The following is a 15,169-nucleotide window of genomic DNA, read 5'->3' as shown; positions in this document are numbered from 1 at the left end:
CAGCTCAGCTGTGCGGAGCTGCAGGTAGCCCCCATTCATCACCTCAGACTTAAATGCCTCTTAACTCCTAACTCCCTGAATAAGCAATGTAAGGTTGCCTGTTCAGTAAAGGACTGCAGATTGAAGGTAAGCCCAGCCAAAAAACTGTTGCTGCTAGTAAGATAGAAGTGCTTTGAAAAGTTTTGGTCCTTTGAGAAATGCTCTACTTTTCAAGGAACCTTGCCTGTGATTTTTACATTGCTTTTTCAGCTAAAGATTTTTTGTTTGTTTGCTTTGTGCAGCTGAATACGTATATTTTTATAGTAGCATAAAAATTAACAAACTCTGCTTATTTAAGAGAACATGTCCAAGCCATCAGACCCAGTCTGGAAGTGATGATCTTAAGAGTAACTTATTTTGATTGTTACAGTTGATCATAGCTTGGTTTGAAGCCAGTGCACTCTGAAAGACCTTTAATCGTATCCCTTGCATGGAATAAAGTAGTCTTGCATCCAGGGTTAAAAACAAATCAGCCTGGTTTTCTGGTTCTCTACTACTTTCCCATTGACTGCAAAGATCAGGTTCTGAATATTTAGAGAACACTAAGTGTGTAAGCAGAGGTAACATATTTTATTATCAAATTAGGTTAATCAGTTGTTTTGTGAACATACTTAGTATTTATGAAATATGAGGGACTAACAAAAGCAGAGAAGCTAACTCTCTTTGTGGAGTAGAGTGGTGATTTTATGAAAAATACGGATTGACTGGTGGTATGAGCTTGTCTTTTTTGAGTTATGTTCGTCCTGATAGCTAAAGGTTATGTTGTCTTCACCTGCGTCCTTGCCGTGAGAGTATTTGATTTGTTTCAAGTATGTTACATGCTACAGTGCTTATGTACAAGATATATGGGCTCCTATCAGGATGTTTTGGAAAGTGCTTGTTGGAGCAGCAGTAGTTGCAACAGGTAGTAACTTCATGGTTGTTGCTCTGCCTCAGCCAGGTGCTACACAGGGGTTGTGTTGCTTGGGAAGTTTCCATCTAATGGGTTTAGAAATACTGGCAGAACTCTCTGGCAGGTACCTCTACAGTGGCTTCCTTGTAGCCTTATTTTCAACCCACTTTGAAGGTTGTGTGTCCACCCACAGGGCTGGTAGCTGGCAGCTACCCCTGCAAATGAGGCACAACCCAACTGAGGCATAGAGAGGTCTAGCCTTCAGGCTTACTGAACTTGCCGCCAATAAGGGCAAGCACAAAAATTGCTGTTTCCTGTGCTAAATAAAGTTCCTTATCATGACTCTGGGCTCCCTCATTTTCAGCATGTGTGGGTAAATGAGAGAAAATAGTTTGATAGTTTGCAGGTGCTTTTTGTGGGTTCAGTCAAGTTAAGGAGGAGAGGATAGGAGCAAAAGGCAAAAAGAGAAGTTGAATAGTTGTAAAACACTCAAATGCTGTGATGACAAGTCAGTAACATGTTAAGATTACACAAGTGCTTATTTTCTGACTTAAAATGTAGGAGTTTATTAGACAAAGCCTCATCAGTCTGTGCATGAAATTCCATTTGCTGCGTTAACAGAGAGTTTATGTTTAGCTCTGTACAACTTCCTCTCCTAGTTCCCTTGTTAACTCTGTTCATACATACATACATTGATTCCCTAAGTGACACATAAAAAATTTAACATGTGACTTCAGAATAATTAAAGCAGCAGTAGTAGTAGAATATTTCACAGTGAAAAGCTAATGAAGTCATGCTGCACTACTGTGAATATATACCCTATGTCTGAAAAGTGCAGAGAATTCAACTCAGGCCTTTTAATGCTTCCACTGTATTTTAAAAACAAAATTGAGGTGATGTTTGAGTGTAGTCTTTGAGAAACTGAAATGTGTTCTACTTTTTGCTTGCAAAGAAGGTCTTATCCACCAGTTTCCTTAGCTGTATCAGCCAAGCCCCTGCTTATGTCTTGCAGTGGTTACCAGAGTCCTTATCCCAATGGAGAGGCTTTCAGTTGTCAATAAAGTGCAGTAATTATACATTTTTCTCTAAATGGTTAGTCAAAGACTCTGCTCTATTTCAAATGAGCTCTCAGGGCTGATTAAATTAGGAAATAAAATAATAATGAACAATATTTTTCCTATGATTTTTACTTTCTTTCAATCATTGTTTTGTTTACAGACCAGCAGTGGCTTATAAATGAGAATAAACGACTGGCTGCCCTTCAGCAACAGCAGAGGGAGTTTGCAGTTCAGACAGAGTCTACGCTGTATGCAGAGGCTGAGGTGCAGAGTACCATTGGGCTGGAAATCTGCCCTTCCCTGCTACAGCAGAACAAGAAGAGACTGGTGCAGCTGGAGCTCTTGCGAAGATACTCCGTAAAAAAGGCAGAAAGAAACATAAGACGGAAAAAGGTTAAATTCCAGCTGGAAAGGATAGTCAAGAAGCAGAAGTTATTGGAAGCCAAGCAAAACCTAGAGCAGCTGGAAGCTAGCTGCTGGCTCAATGAAGAGTGTGTGAAACAAACTCAAGTCTTAAACAACAATACCATTGTACGGCCCTCTTTGGATCACCAGTTGCAAAAGCGAAGGAAGTCATGGGGTTCAAGTTCCTTGCAGAACAGGCAGCATTCGTTCTGTAACCCACATCTGCCCCAGGTACCCAGGTAAGTTAGCATCTGCCAGTTCCTCTGTGCTTTCAAAGGTAATTTAAATTCAAGGTATTTTCAGTAGCCACCTATAATCCAGAACGCCTTTCAGTGTATTGAGAAAATCCCAAAGCCTGCAATATCGGTGAGCTTGCTATTTTGTATGTTACACTGGAGCTGTTTGTGCTTTTTCCTCGAATCTGTGTAGTGCATTTCCTGCTTAGCTCTTTAACATGATCTTTCTCACTGGTTTTTGTGTTCCTCTCTCAAGCCTTTCTGCACTTTTTACTTCTTTGTGAGTGCTTTCTAGAACTGACTTAGGTTCTTACCTTGTTCGAACTGTTGGTAAATACTAATTTCTGCATCGTTTTATCTTGATTAGGATAGAACTCTTCCTTCAGAATATTTGTATCATTGGGGTGATTCTGGATTGGACTTTCAAGTTGGCCAGCCTTTCTGAAGCCAAATAAATATCTCTGTCCAAGGCTAAAAAGTTGGGATGCTAGGGTGTCTATCACAGCATGATCCTGGAGGCAGGAAATAGCTAAACTCTGTGAAGTGGGTTTGTGTGACTTACAACCATCCTTTATTTTTAACTAATGTTTGCTACTACTTGAGCCTACAAAGACTGAATACCAAGCTATACCACATAGCATTGAGCTATTCATTTCTGTTGCAGAACATGTTTCAGAGTAGCTAGGGGACTGTATGGTTACTGACAGAATTATTATTATTATTACTATTTATTCTCTGCTAGAATTTGCTTTTGAAAGGCATTAAGATTGTTGCTTCATGTACCGTTACTCTTAACTACAAGATGTTACTGATGTGGAAGCGTTGTTAAGTACATTATTCAAGCAAGGACTGGACTTTATGTCTTCTTTATTTCCACAGCTGTTTGTTGAAGAGAGAGACTGTCTCAAAGTTATCTACCTCAACAAATATTAATCAATGCTGTGAAGACAGTACAACAGGGAGGTTGTCATCTGTAGAATACCTTTACAGAAGAGGTAAAGACGTTTCTGCAAGTGATGACCTTAATAATGAAAAAGGGATCCCCTTTTCAGTCCAGAGGCAGCTAACTGAAAAACAAAAAACATCTTCATTTGGAAATAAAAAAGGAGCAGAAAAAGATTCTAATGATTCAGCTATCATGGCTTATATAAATAAAAATGATAAAAAAATTGAAAAGTTGGATTACAACCTAGTGCAAGCTGGATCTCAAAACCAGACCTTTAAAGGCTCCTTTCCTGATCTTTTTAAGGAGAAAGAAGATCCTGAAATCTTTATTACAGGGACAAGAATGACAAAAGCAAAGGTGCTAGGAGATTTAAATCAGCCTGCAAGTAGCAATCTAGAAGAAAATAGAGCTCAGGTATCCAATAAAAAGACTACAATGGATATAAATGGAAAAGGCCACAGGTCTTCTCCAGAAAATTTTCCTAAAGAAATGAAGAAAACAGTATATGGAAACCCACCGTCAGCAAATCTAAACCAAACAGCCAAGAACTGGAAGAGAGAGCCAAACTCAGCCTTGCCAAGTCATGAGAAGTCATCAGTGGAACAGCAAGAATTTCTGCTGGTGGCAACATCAGCAGGAAATCTCACTAAGATGAACACACAGGCACCACTCTCTTACATTAAAAAGAAGTGGCACAGTGCTGAGATGCTAAGTGCTGGAGTGTCCAAAACAGCCACAGATGTGCTGGGGAACTGGCAAGAGGATGATGAAAATGAGATTTCTGATACTGACAGTTCCTATTCTGTAGATTCTCTTTCCTGTGCTTATGCAAAAGCTTTCACAGAGAAACTGAAACAAGAAGATTTTGACAGAAATAAATATCTTGCCAACCCAGAGGATTCTGAGAGCGATGACAGTCAAATGTCACAAGACTCTCTGGTAGAAAAGGAAAATAAAGCCAAAAAGCAAAAAAAAAGCCGATTTCAGAAGTCAAAGGCCCACCATGAGCCTGCTAAGCTTTACAAAAGCAGAACTGATCACCGTATTTCATCTTTGGTGACATCATACGCATCTCACAGGAGACTGGGAATGCCTGAAAGAAGCTTTTCTCTGGACAGCCTAGCTGACGGAGAAGAGATGCCAGCAGAAGATCCGGTGGAAGAATCCAAATCTGATTCATCTGATGAAGTGCCAGCAGAGATTTTTTGGAAGTTACAAACGCCTCTATCACCAACTAAACAGGCTGAAGAAGACCATGAGTCTAAGACCTGCAACAGAGATAGAGAAGGGACAAATCATGATCTGAAGCTGAGCAGTTCCTTTTACTTGGACACTAAACAACAGCCTGCTTCCAGTAATGCTTGCAAGCAGTTGCTGAAGGGGACAAAAGTCTCCTTTGTAGAACAAGAAAAGTCTCTTGATAGAAGACTGTATTACACAAGTGGAAATCCTTTACTTACTACTGATGCTTGGTCTTCCTGTGACTCAAAGGTTAATATCAACAGCCCCAGAATAACAGCACCTTCTTCCCATGAAAATCTGGAATTTCAAGAAGCTCGTCTGTGCTCTTTGAGCAAACCAGAGCTTTGGTTGAAGAAAGATGATCTAAAGCAGTCAGCTGCTGAAGTTTCTTTTGTTTCTGGCTCTAAGCAGATACACAGCATTACTCCTTTATCACATCGTATAAATGAAATAAACACAATTTTCTCCTCTGACACATCAGAAGTACCTTTACCTGAAACAGCAACAGCTGCAAGCAGAGTTTCTGAGAGTGGATCATTAAATAAGATTCTTAAGGGATGGACAAATGCTAATGAGCATTCTTCCTTGGAATCTCAAGATGTAATATCCTCATTTGTTAGCTCAGTAGCACCACGCTCCTCCTTTGTTCCTATTTCAGCAAAGCATGATTATTATGAACATTCAAGGTCAAATCATCCTGAACAAGAACAACTGGATGAATTACCTACATATAGGTCTACCACTGAATGCACACGAACATTCAGCTGTTTGGAAAGCGCCTCCACTACAGATTGCTTGTCACTGGTGTCTAGTAAAGAAGAGGATTCTCTCCCCACAACTCATCCAGAGCTGCCAGAAGATCACAATCTGAAAGAGGTACCTTTTATTTCTGTGTTGCCTATGCACATTTTGGAGCAGAGAAATGGCTGTGTAGATGCAGACTTAGAAGATGATTTATTCAGAACTTTTGAAGAAGATGACCTCGATGATGAGTACAATAACTTGGTGACAAAATCAAGTATGACAGATTCAGGCAGTGGAAGTGCATCTGTCAGTGCACAATCTTCTACAGGACTTGTTCATAATATGACCTCAACCCAGACATCTGCAGTAAAACAAGCCCAATTCGGAAACCATGGGCAGCTTTTTCCAAGAAAGGAAATACCAGCATGTTGTGATGAAGGTTTCTTTCTCAGTGACTTAACAAATAAGAACTACTCTCTAGTAAGCAGTTACAAGCTTCAGATATTGGCTGGACAGGGAGCAGAATCAGCAGTTACAGTAGGTCTCCTCAGATCTGGGGAGAGTAATTTGGGAACAATGCAAGAAACGGATTATGAACAAATATCTGGAGAAGAAATAACAAGAGAGACAGATTTTTCCTCACAGAAGACAACATACCAATGTAACCCTTTAGGTGCTACTCACAGTGCAAGTTACGACCAATCTGCAACACCAATAGAGATGTCTCAAAAAGAGATTATCTGTATGGAAATAAGCACAGATAGCTTGGCAGAGATTGCACCAGAGGTGCCTTCATTCAGCGATAATGAGGAACACAAACCAAAGGATGAAGACTTAACTTCACTGAGTCGTAATGAATTCAAAAGCCAACCTGTTTCCAAAAATTATTCCCATGAATGTGCTCTAGCAGATGATCAGGCAAGTTGCTTATCCCAACAAATCTCAGAAAATTCTACGTTATGCATTGATAATATAAGGGAAGAAAGCAATGAAAGCAAAGAACACAATGTCTTGAATTCTCAGGCTGTAATTCAGAAAGAATTTTTGTCCAAATATGAAAACTTAATGGTAAATGAAGTAAGTTATCTCATAGTGAATGTAGATGAGAAAGACACCGAGTCCTTCTCTGCTGCTGTTTGTGAGAGTACAAATGATTTTCTCCCAGAATCCAATTCAAGCATATTTTATGAAGCTTCAACAAAAGCTAACCTTTTTCAAAGTGCGTGTGAAACTGAAAATTATGATGAACTATTGGAGCATGTTACAATAGTGAAAGGAGATTGCGATGCTACATCTAATCTTACTGTGGAAGTAAGTGCCACAGGAAGTTGTTCTGGTTTGTGTTCTGGCTGCCTTTGCACAACATGCTCTTCAAAATCAGCAGGGCAGAAGAATAGTATACATAAAACAACTGACATTTCTGTGGAATCTGATGCAACCGTTCTGTTGGAAACAGTAACACAGAACAAATCTTTACTTGAATCAAAAGAAGAGAAAGAAGCCTTTTTTGAAAGTGATTGCCCAGAGGATATCTTGCTTGTTGAAGATGATGTAAACTCAGAGTTGGGAAAAGTATTTGAATACAGCACAAATGTATCAGCTACTGTTTCTCAAGAGGAGAGTCTCTGTATAAATAAAGAATCCAAGTTTTTCAGAAACCCAGAAGCCAACCCAGAAGGAACTATGACTCCTTGTCAGAATACAAATGCAAATACCAATGAAGAAATAACAAAATTAATGAATAGTACAATTGACTTAGAAAAAAATGCACTGGAAATTAAATCCAGACAGATTGAAAGTTTATCTGACTACCCAGCAGTCAAAGTCCAAAGCGTAACTGAAGACAGGAGTGGAAAGGATTTTAAAGGCATTAGTCAGTCTCAGAATCCAAAGAAACCTATTGATATGGTACATTGTGAAGTTCAGTGTGAGTTTTACACAAATCTGTGCCTGACACGTGAAGAGGCAGAGAAAGATGAACTGCAGATAGTCACCACAGGAGTAGAGCACGCTCAGGAATCAAAAGCACTCATGAGTTCTGGCAGCCGACTTGAAACAAGCAGCTTTTGCCAGAAAGGGAAAAGTGAGAAAATAGAAACAGGTATTTATTCACCTGAGTTTTCTGTTGCTCCCAAAAAGACTCCTTCAGCTGTGTGTTCCCACACAACAGATACTACTCAGAATACTTCAGGCTTCCTTGATTCTTGTGAAGGGCTTTTACAGGTGAACAGAACAGTAGAAAATGTGTTTAATACAGAGGATGTAGCTGCAACAGTACTAATCGCAAGTAGGCAAGGAAATACTTCAGCAAAACCTGAAAATGAAGGACAAGTAAATTCTAGCAATTTAAGTGAACATTGTCTACCAAACTGTTTGCCCCAGGAAAACAAGGTTAATGAATGTGAAGTGACTGAGGGTGAAGAACAAATAATCATGACAAACACTGAGAGAGTGATTATTACAAGGCAAGAAGTCATATGTGCAGATGAAAATGTTTTATTTACTGAAGAGTCTCCAGCTCTACATCGGATATATTGGGACAGAGAGGACAAAGAGGAAATTTTAAATCAGTTTAAGATCCCTGAAAGATACTTGACAGCTTCAGAACTAGAACAGAATGTACTTTTAGAAGATGATTCAAGATACCATGATCCTACTGAAATGAGTGAAGATGGTGACTCAGTGGACTCTGTTACAGATACACGAAATGCAGTCATGAAAAATATTGATGGATATGAATATTCGGTTGATGACAGTACTGGTATTGACCAATATAGCATTGAACAAGAATTTAAAAGTCTCCGCATTAAAGAGGACAGCCACACATATATGAGTTGCTCTATGCGATATCCTGAGCGTGGCACTTCAGAAAATTTGAATGTAAGTATCATTAGAAAAAGACCTGATATTTGTGAATTGGATCCAGTAGGCTCCAGAGTTGAGAAGAAAGTGCATTTGATGAATCTAGAACAAATGGCCAAAACAGACAAAACAAAGAAGATGTTTGTAAAAAACACAGAGGAGGTAGAACTGATCGTTTTACAAAGTGTGAATGAACTATTCCCTGAAAACAAAGACAGCTGCCAAATGGCACATGATGACAGCAGATTAAATGAAATCTTAAGAGAAACCCAGTGGGTGTCTACCAGCTTTTCTAGCAGTAATGAAGAGATCAGCAAGCAACAAAATCCACCAGAAACACTGAAGTCTACTGAAAAAAATGAAGAAGGTTCACTTAAAAACTCCCCATGCCAGTCTGTAAATCACCTTTTATATCTTGGAGTAAGTGATGATTCCCATCTTGTTCAAGATGTTCCCACTGCATTGAAAGGACATACAAAACCATCTAACAGCAGTGCTGGAACTGGAGCTGTTCTGCCTTACTATGAAACATTAATGGAGAGTAAGGTCTGTGTTGGTATGCCTCTTACAGTCAACAAAATGGGAGAAGACAAATACCTTTCTGATAAAATGCAAAGTAAGAATGTAGCTTTTCTGCAAACCAGGACCACACAGGACAGACAGGAGGAAGAATCCTTTGTATTTGACAGTGCACCTGACTATGCTATATCTGGGCAACGTGGCACTGAGAACAGCTCTTCCACTCCCTACAGGGCAGGCAGTCCTGAGTCTGAAACTGTTGTACTTCAGCAAGGGGCCAAAGGAAACTCATTTTCCTTGGAAGAATTGGTTTCTTCTGAAGATATTCACAATGTTAGCACCACTCATAAAGAACATGGTCTGGATTTAATGGTTAATAAACTATCGAAAGACTGCCTTAATTCCATAGAAGGTACAGGTCAAGAGGAAAAAGATACCAATGTAGATGATTCACTGCTCTTGGATAATTCAAACCAGCTTTCTTCTTCAGAGAAAGAAGTGATGGAAGATATAGGGGAGGAAAAAATGCATTCTTTACTAGAAATATCTTCACAAAAAATGTTTCATAATATTAATACAACTCAGAAAGTACTGCAATCAGGGCATTTATCGCAGCATGATGAGACAGAGAAATTTCTGAGCAGAAGCTGTACTACAACACACAATAAAAATGAAAATGCAAAGTTTCCTGATGTAGCTGGGCACCCATGTGAGCCCCGACAAAATCAGGGACGCAGGACTTCTGAAGAGTGCTGTGTAGAGCAACCAGGCAGCACTGTTTCTGAGAACACTTCAGCCCTTTCAGAAGACCTGAACAAGTCTCCACGGGAAAATCCACATTATAATCAAGAGTTTAAAAATTATAATTGGAACTTGCGCACTTCTGGTCTCCTGAATCATTCAGCATCATCTGCAGATGTTTTGATTGCCAGCAGTGGAGACAGTGGTAAAATCAATGCTGTTCTCTCTGAAGAAACAAAATACTTTGAAAGTGAATTAACTGATTTAAGTGTATCTGTAACTTTTCCTGATGTTTCTCAAAAAGCAGATGAAAGGAAAAATAATTCTGCAGTTATGGAGGCCACATATACTCAGAATAATAAGCTCCCTGAAAAAGTTGCAGGAACAGATCAAAAGGAGAAAATAATTCAAGGTTCTTTCCAGAATTGCCATGACATAAAAGAAGATAAAATTCCTGAGTACTCAGAACACTGCAGTAACACTTCTAGTGTGACTGTACCAGAATCAGGCTCACTTACTTTTGAGAGCCAAGGACAGATTGGCAGTAAAGAATCAAAGTCTCTTCCATCCTACTTTGCAGAAAATACTCCAGCTGATACACCATTTCAAAGCTCCAAGAACTTTGGTGCTTTCGACACTTCTTGTTTACTTGATGACTCAAAATCCCTAATATTTAGTCAGCTTGAGGACTCACTTCAAGACACTTTTTTGACTGAGCAAGTGTCCTCTACTTCTGCAGATGTGTGCTTTGTGAAAGGAGATTTTCCCCAAGCATTTGCAAGTGTCAATCACCCATCCTTAACACCATATTCAGAATCTTTAACTGCAGATATAGGCCATGGTGAAACTGGCACGTATGATATTTCACATACAAGTATTTTGAAACATTCTCCGTTTGCTGTTTTGCAAATACAAGACACTCAGTCTGATAAGGCTGTGGTATTCGATGAGCCGATACATGCTTCAGGCAGTATTTTACTTTCTCTTGCAAAAGAAAACAGGCATTGTCCAGTATCAGACACAGACTCTGCTTCAGATCAAAATTCTGCTTTAGATGGGGAACCTATATATGGAAGTAGTCGTAAAACAATTGACAATGATATAAAAGTTGATCAGCACCACTGGGGTGAAGTTCCACCACAAGAAGCTTGCAGAGAACCCACAGAGAAAGTACTAAATGGTAATTCTCTTTTATTACCATCGTTACCTTTTTGGGGTACTGGAAGGGCAATTCTTGTTAAAGAGGGACAAACGAGAAAAATACTTAACAGAAATGAGGAAGAACTGCATTCAAATACTGATGCTGAACATTTTGCACTGCAGACAGAGCAGAGAAAAACATTAAGTAGAGAACCTGTTGAAAAACAAACTAATGTATCTTCCAATTCTGCAAATGTATTAATAGGCCCTGAAGTTACAGTGTTGGAGAATCTGTATCCAGGAGATGTTGATGTGGGTCTGGAACACACCTGCAATTCATTTAGTTCAACATATCCCACATACAGCAGAAGCGCTGATCCCAGACAACTGTATCACACTGTCTTGGGTTTTGAAAAAAAACCTGCAGATCTGCAAGACAATTGTCAGTATGTGCCTACAGGTGAACAGGTAGAACAGATGCCAGATAGAACAAGTACAGATGGTAGAAAAGAGATTTTACTTTGCAAAAATAATACAGATTCGAGTGTTGATAGCCCTGCTGCTGATGCAGACAATTGTTCAACCATGGGAGATACTATAATGAGGAATAAGACTCTGAAATCAGAAATATTAAAGTTTTCTGTAATAAATAAAGAAAGTACCTCCATAAAGGTTTTACCAGAAAACCCGAATTTGCCTCCTCAAGAATCCAAACTGGTGCAATTCAGGAGCAAAAGATCATATTCTACTGCCCGAAATACAAAAAGCTGTAAACAAAGTGAACAAAGACCTTATTTTCAAAGTCACAGACTATCAGCCCCAGCTATTGCTGTGTTCTCTGATCTAGATTATACTTTGGAAGCTTCATCTAAGGCAGATCCTTTGTTATATTCTGCATCTAAATCACTACAAGATTTAAATATGAGTGTAGAGCCTCCATCACCAACTGAAGATGATCTTCATGGAATTGAAAGATTTTCAAAGCAGGAATCAAATAACTTTCTACGGGTTAAATCCAAACCCAGATTTCAGCAAAGAATGACACAAGCTAAGAAGCTTGCAAACTGTGATCCAAAAAATTTACAAAATTTTGCAGCAAGAACCCAAAGCAGCCAGCCTTTAAAAGACTGTATTACTCATTCTCCGTCATCCTTGCTGCACACAGCTCACAATTCTGTGGGTGCAGAAGCAAATATCCATTCAAAGAGTAGTTCTGTAGCTCAGTGTAGCGAAGGCAAAGTTGAAGAAGCTGGATGCCAGCCAGAAACGGATTTATTTCTGCAAGACAATAAAGATGCAATGCATTTTCGTTCAAGTGATATCAACCCATATATTCATCCATGGCAAAAAGATGGATCATGCAAGATTGGCTGGAAACAGTATGTTTTTGGAAGTGCAAGTGATGTCTCTTGCAATCAAATTCCTTTAAACCTGGAAAATTGTAAAGTTATGAGGTGTTCCAGTGTAGACAATGGACTGAATTCGCACATTTCTCCATTTCATTCTCATCTCAGTTCATATGCTACAGCAAAAGTTTTGTCGAGCACTTTAAGCAGCATTGAAGGACTTCAAGGATGGGAAAATGTCAGACGGGACTTTCAGTCTGCATACTCAAGTGACAGTACCAAGCAGTATAGCAATGTATCCAGTGAAACACTGGAAACTAATCCGGAAAATAACACTGCTGAGTTTGAGAATCCTTCTGCACAACCTGGTAACTCTTCAATGCAAGTTGATGAAATTGTACTGTTATATCCTTCTGAGTCTGAAAGGTCTTCCAAAAAAGTACCAGGGATTACACGTGAGCAGGGAACACAAACAGCAACTACAGGAAGGTATAAAAGGCAGAGAAGGCATCAGAGAAGCTATACAGATGTTTCTGCAAGAAAACAGGAAACAAACAGAGACTTATTTCATCGACCTTCTTCTTGGACAAGCATGCAGAACCTGTCCATGCATCTGTCACAGCTTCTTCAGAACACTTCTGAGCTGTTGGGAAACCTCTCCCAGCAGAGTATTAATGAGCAGAGTGCCAAAAGCAACCAAAGAGGAACTGAACAGTCTGTAAAGGCTACTAGATCAGATAGCTGCACTCAGACTACAGCAGATGTAGGCACACAAACTGAGATTTTGGAAGAACCTCAAAGCAAACATGAAGAAAAACAAGTGGTGGCAAAAATGGAAAATGAACTGAAGGCACCTCAGGCAGTAAATGTTGATTGGAAAGGAATAGGTGCAGATGCAGTAGGTAAAATTCCCAAAAGGAAAGAGGAAACACTCTCTCTTGAAGCAAGAACACAAGAACAAACAGGGATGAGAAATCTGGGCAATCCTGACTTCTATGACAGTCTTGACAGCATTTTGGAAGACTCCTTTATGCGTCTGCCTCTCTTACCCAGAACCTCCACTCCTGTCTTAGGTTTTCAAAAAACATCACTAAATGAACAGCAGAATGTTGCTTTTGCTGGTACCAGAGCTTCATCTGTCACATCATCTTCGCTGAGTTCAGGGCAAGATGGTTCTTCATGCACTGTAGTTAGCAGCCCTACTAATAGCACCTCTCAATCTCCAGCATCTTACGCTCAGGATAAAAGAAGTGTCAATGAACTAGAGATTCCAGCAGTAAGAAAATGTTGTTACAAAAACACCCTGCTAGTTGATAGGGCCTCTTCCCCTATTCTTACTCTTAGTGCTAGTCCCAGCAGCCAGACTGCTTTTAGGAAGTCTGTCTGCTCTGTTAAGGAACCTCTTGGATATTCCAGTGGTGCTTCAAGTCCCCTTCACAACCAGAGGAAGGAGAGGGCAGGCCCGTGGTCCAGCAGGCAACCTCATGTGGACAATTTTTCACAGACAGAAACAGACAGTGAATTGAGTGTTTCTAGAGACAACAAGGGCACAAGAGAGAAATCCGGAAGTTTCTCAGATAAGAAAGCAGCCAAAGAGCTTTTAGAACAGGATGGTTCAAAAGACTTGGAACAACAGCATAGACTCACAGTTGACACCCACACCACCTTTTGTGCCAAACGACTGTATCACTCCAGTAGTACGTTGGAGGTGTCGAACCACAGGGAAGTTTTAACAGGTGATCTCGGAGACCACAGTCCACTGACACGTTCACTTCGTTGTATGTATGTCACAAGGGGAGGAAGAAGTTCTTCAGCTGGAATCGGACATGAAAAATATGTTGGTAATTCTGATGCTGCTTTGATTCATAACTACTCACTTCCAAATGCTGACTTACTTTTTAATAAAAAAATTAGTGCCACTTGTTCAAGTAAGACAAATGCTGGTGCATCCTCAGAACCTCTGATAGAAGCATCTTCATCTTCTCTACAATTTCATGATTTCTTCTGGAAAAATGAGAACAGCTGCCCTCCTCCGCTTTCAGATGTGAGTGATGTGCGAACTTCCTTCCAAGACGACAATACAGATTCTGTTACTGAAAGTGAATGTGACACTGAAATTCCTCTCAACAAAAATACTGCTTTTGCAAAGCCTTACAGGCCTCGGAGCTACAGTCTCCGTGACTTACCCGTACACAATAAATTTAGCAACTGGTGTGGTGTTAAGGGCAGCCCTCCTCCTTCGTTACTCAGCTTGAGTGGCAGTGTGACCGATTTACGAAGTCAGGCAGAAAAGGAAACGAGAAGCACACGAGCAACAGAAATGGAAGGGAAATCACAGCTTTGTGACAGCAGGAGCAGAGAGATCGAGAGACTTCAGAGAGAGCGTGCCCAGATCATGTCTGGCATTCACCTGGATCTGCATCAGCATCCCCTCACTGTGGAACTGGCCGAAGCAAAGCTCAATTACGGCATTGGGGAGACGGATGCCCTGCTAAGGGTCCTTCAGAGCGGAACTGCGGATGACATGGTGGCGATTCCAGTAAAGCAGCAACTTTATGAAAGGTAAATTACCTAAAGTAGGGTTGTACTAAGTACACTTCATGTATACTTTATGCAGCATAAATAACATCTATGTAATGAGCACTCAGTCACACTGAGTGAATTATATGTGAAGAGATATAGTATTAAGCTGATTTTACATACAGTTAAGTATGCATTTAAGGCAAAATTTTGGGGTTACTTAAAGAAAATAGGGAAAACAATAAGATTTGGTGTAATTTAAATCTAGTGTTACCCCACTTTTAAAATTTCTAGCAGCTATGAGAATGATCATGTGTACCTTCTGTGAATAAATGCTGCTGCATTAGTATCTAAAAACAGATTTTTAAACCCCAGAAATACATGAAATAAATTATGGAAAAATCAAGATCCTAGATTCTTGCTATTGGATTATAGAACTCAGTTTAGGAAATTGTTATAACTAAAAAAAATTAGCAGTA

At 39.7% G+C, this 15,169-nt stretch overlaps 1 protein-coding gene across 1 annotated transcript in view; it reads left to right on the top strand.

Annotated features, from left to right (window-relative positions):
• STARD9 (StAR related lipid transfer domain containing 9) overlaps positions 1-15,169 on the top strand; it is a 113,850-nt gene that overhangs the window by 90,014 nt on the left and 8,667 nt on the right. Inside the window, exons 23-24 of the mRNA XM_086749807.1 lie at positions 2,150-2,633; positions 3,510-14,732. Of these exons, the coding sequence (XP_086605933.1) occupies positions 2,150-2,633; positions 3,510-14,732 (11,707 nt within the window). The remainder of the gene's footprint in view (positions 1-2,149; positions 2,634-3,509; positions 14,733-15,169) is intronic.

This window comes from Chlamydotis macqueenii, chromosome 5 (genome assembly GCF_036417535.1).
Source record: "Chlamydotis macqueenii isolate bChlMac1 chromosome 5, bChlMac1.mat, whole genome shotgun sequence".
Taxonomy (NCBI): Eukaryota; Metazoa; Chordata; class Aves; order Otidiformes; family Otididae; genus Chlamydotis; species Chlamydotis macqueenii.
The sequence above is the reverse complement of the archived record's forward strand: the minus strand, read 5'-3'. Positions and strand labels throughout refer to the sequence as shown.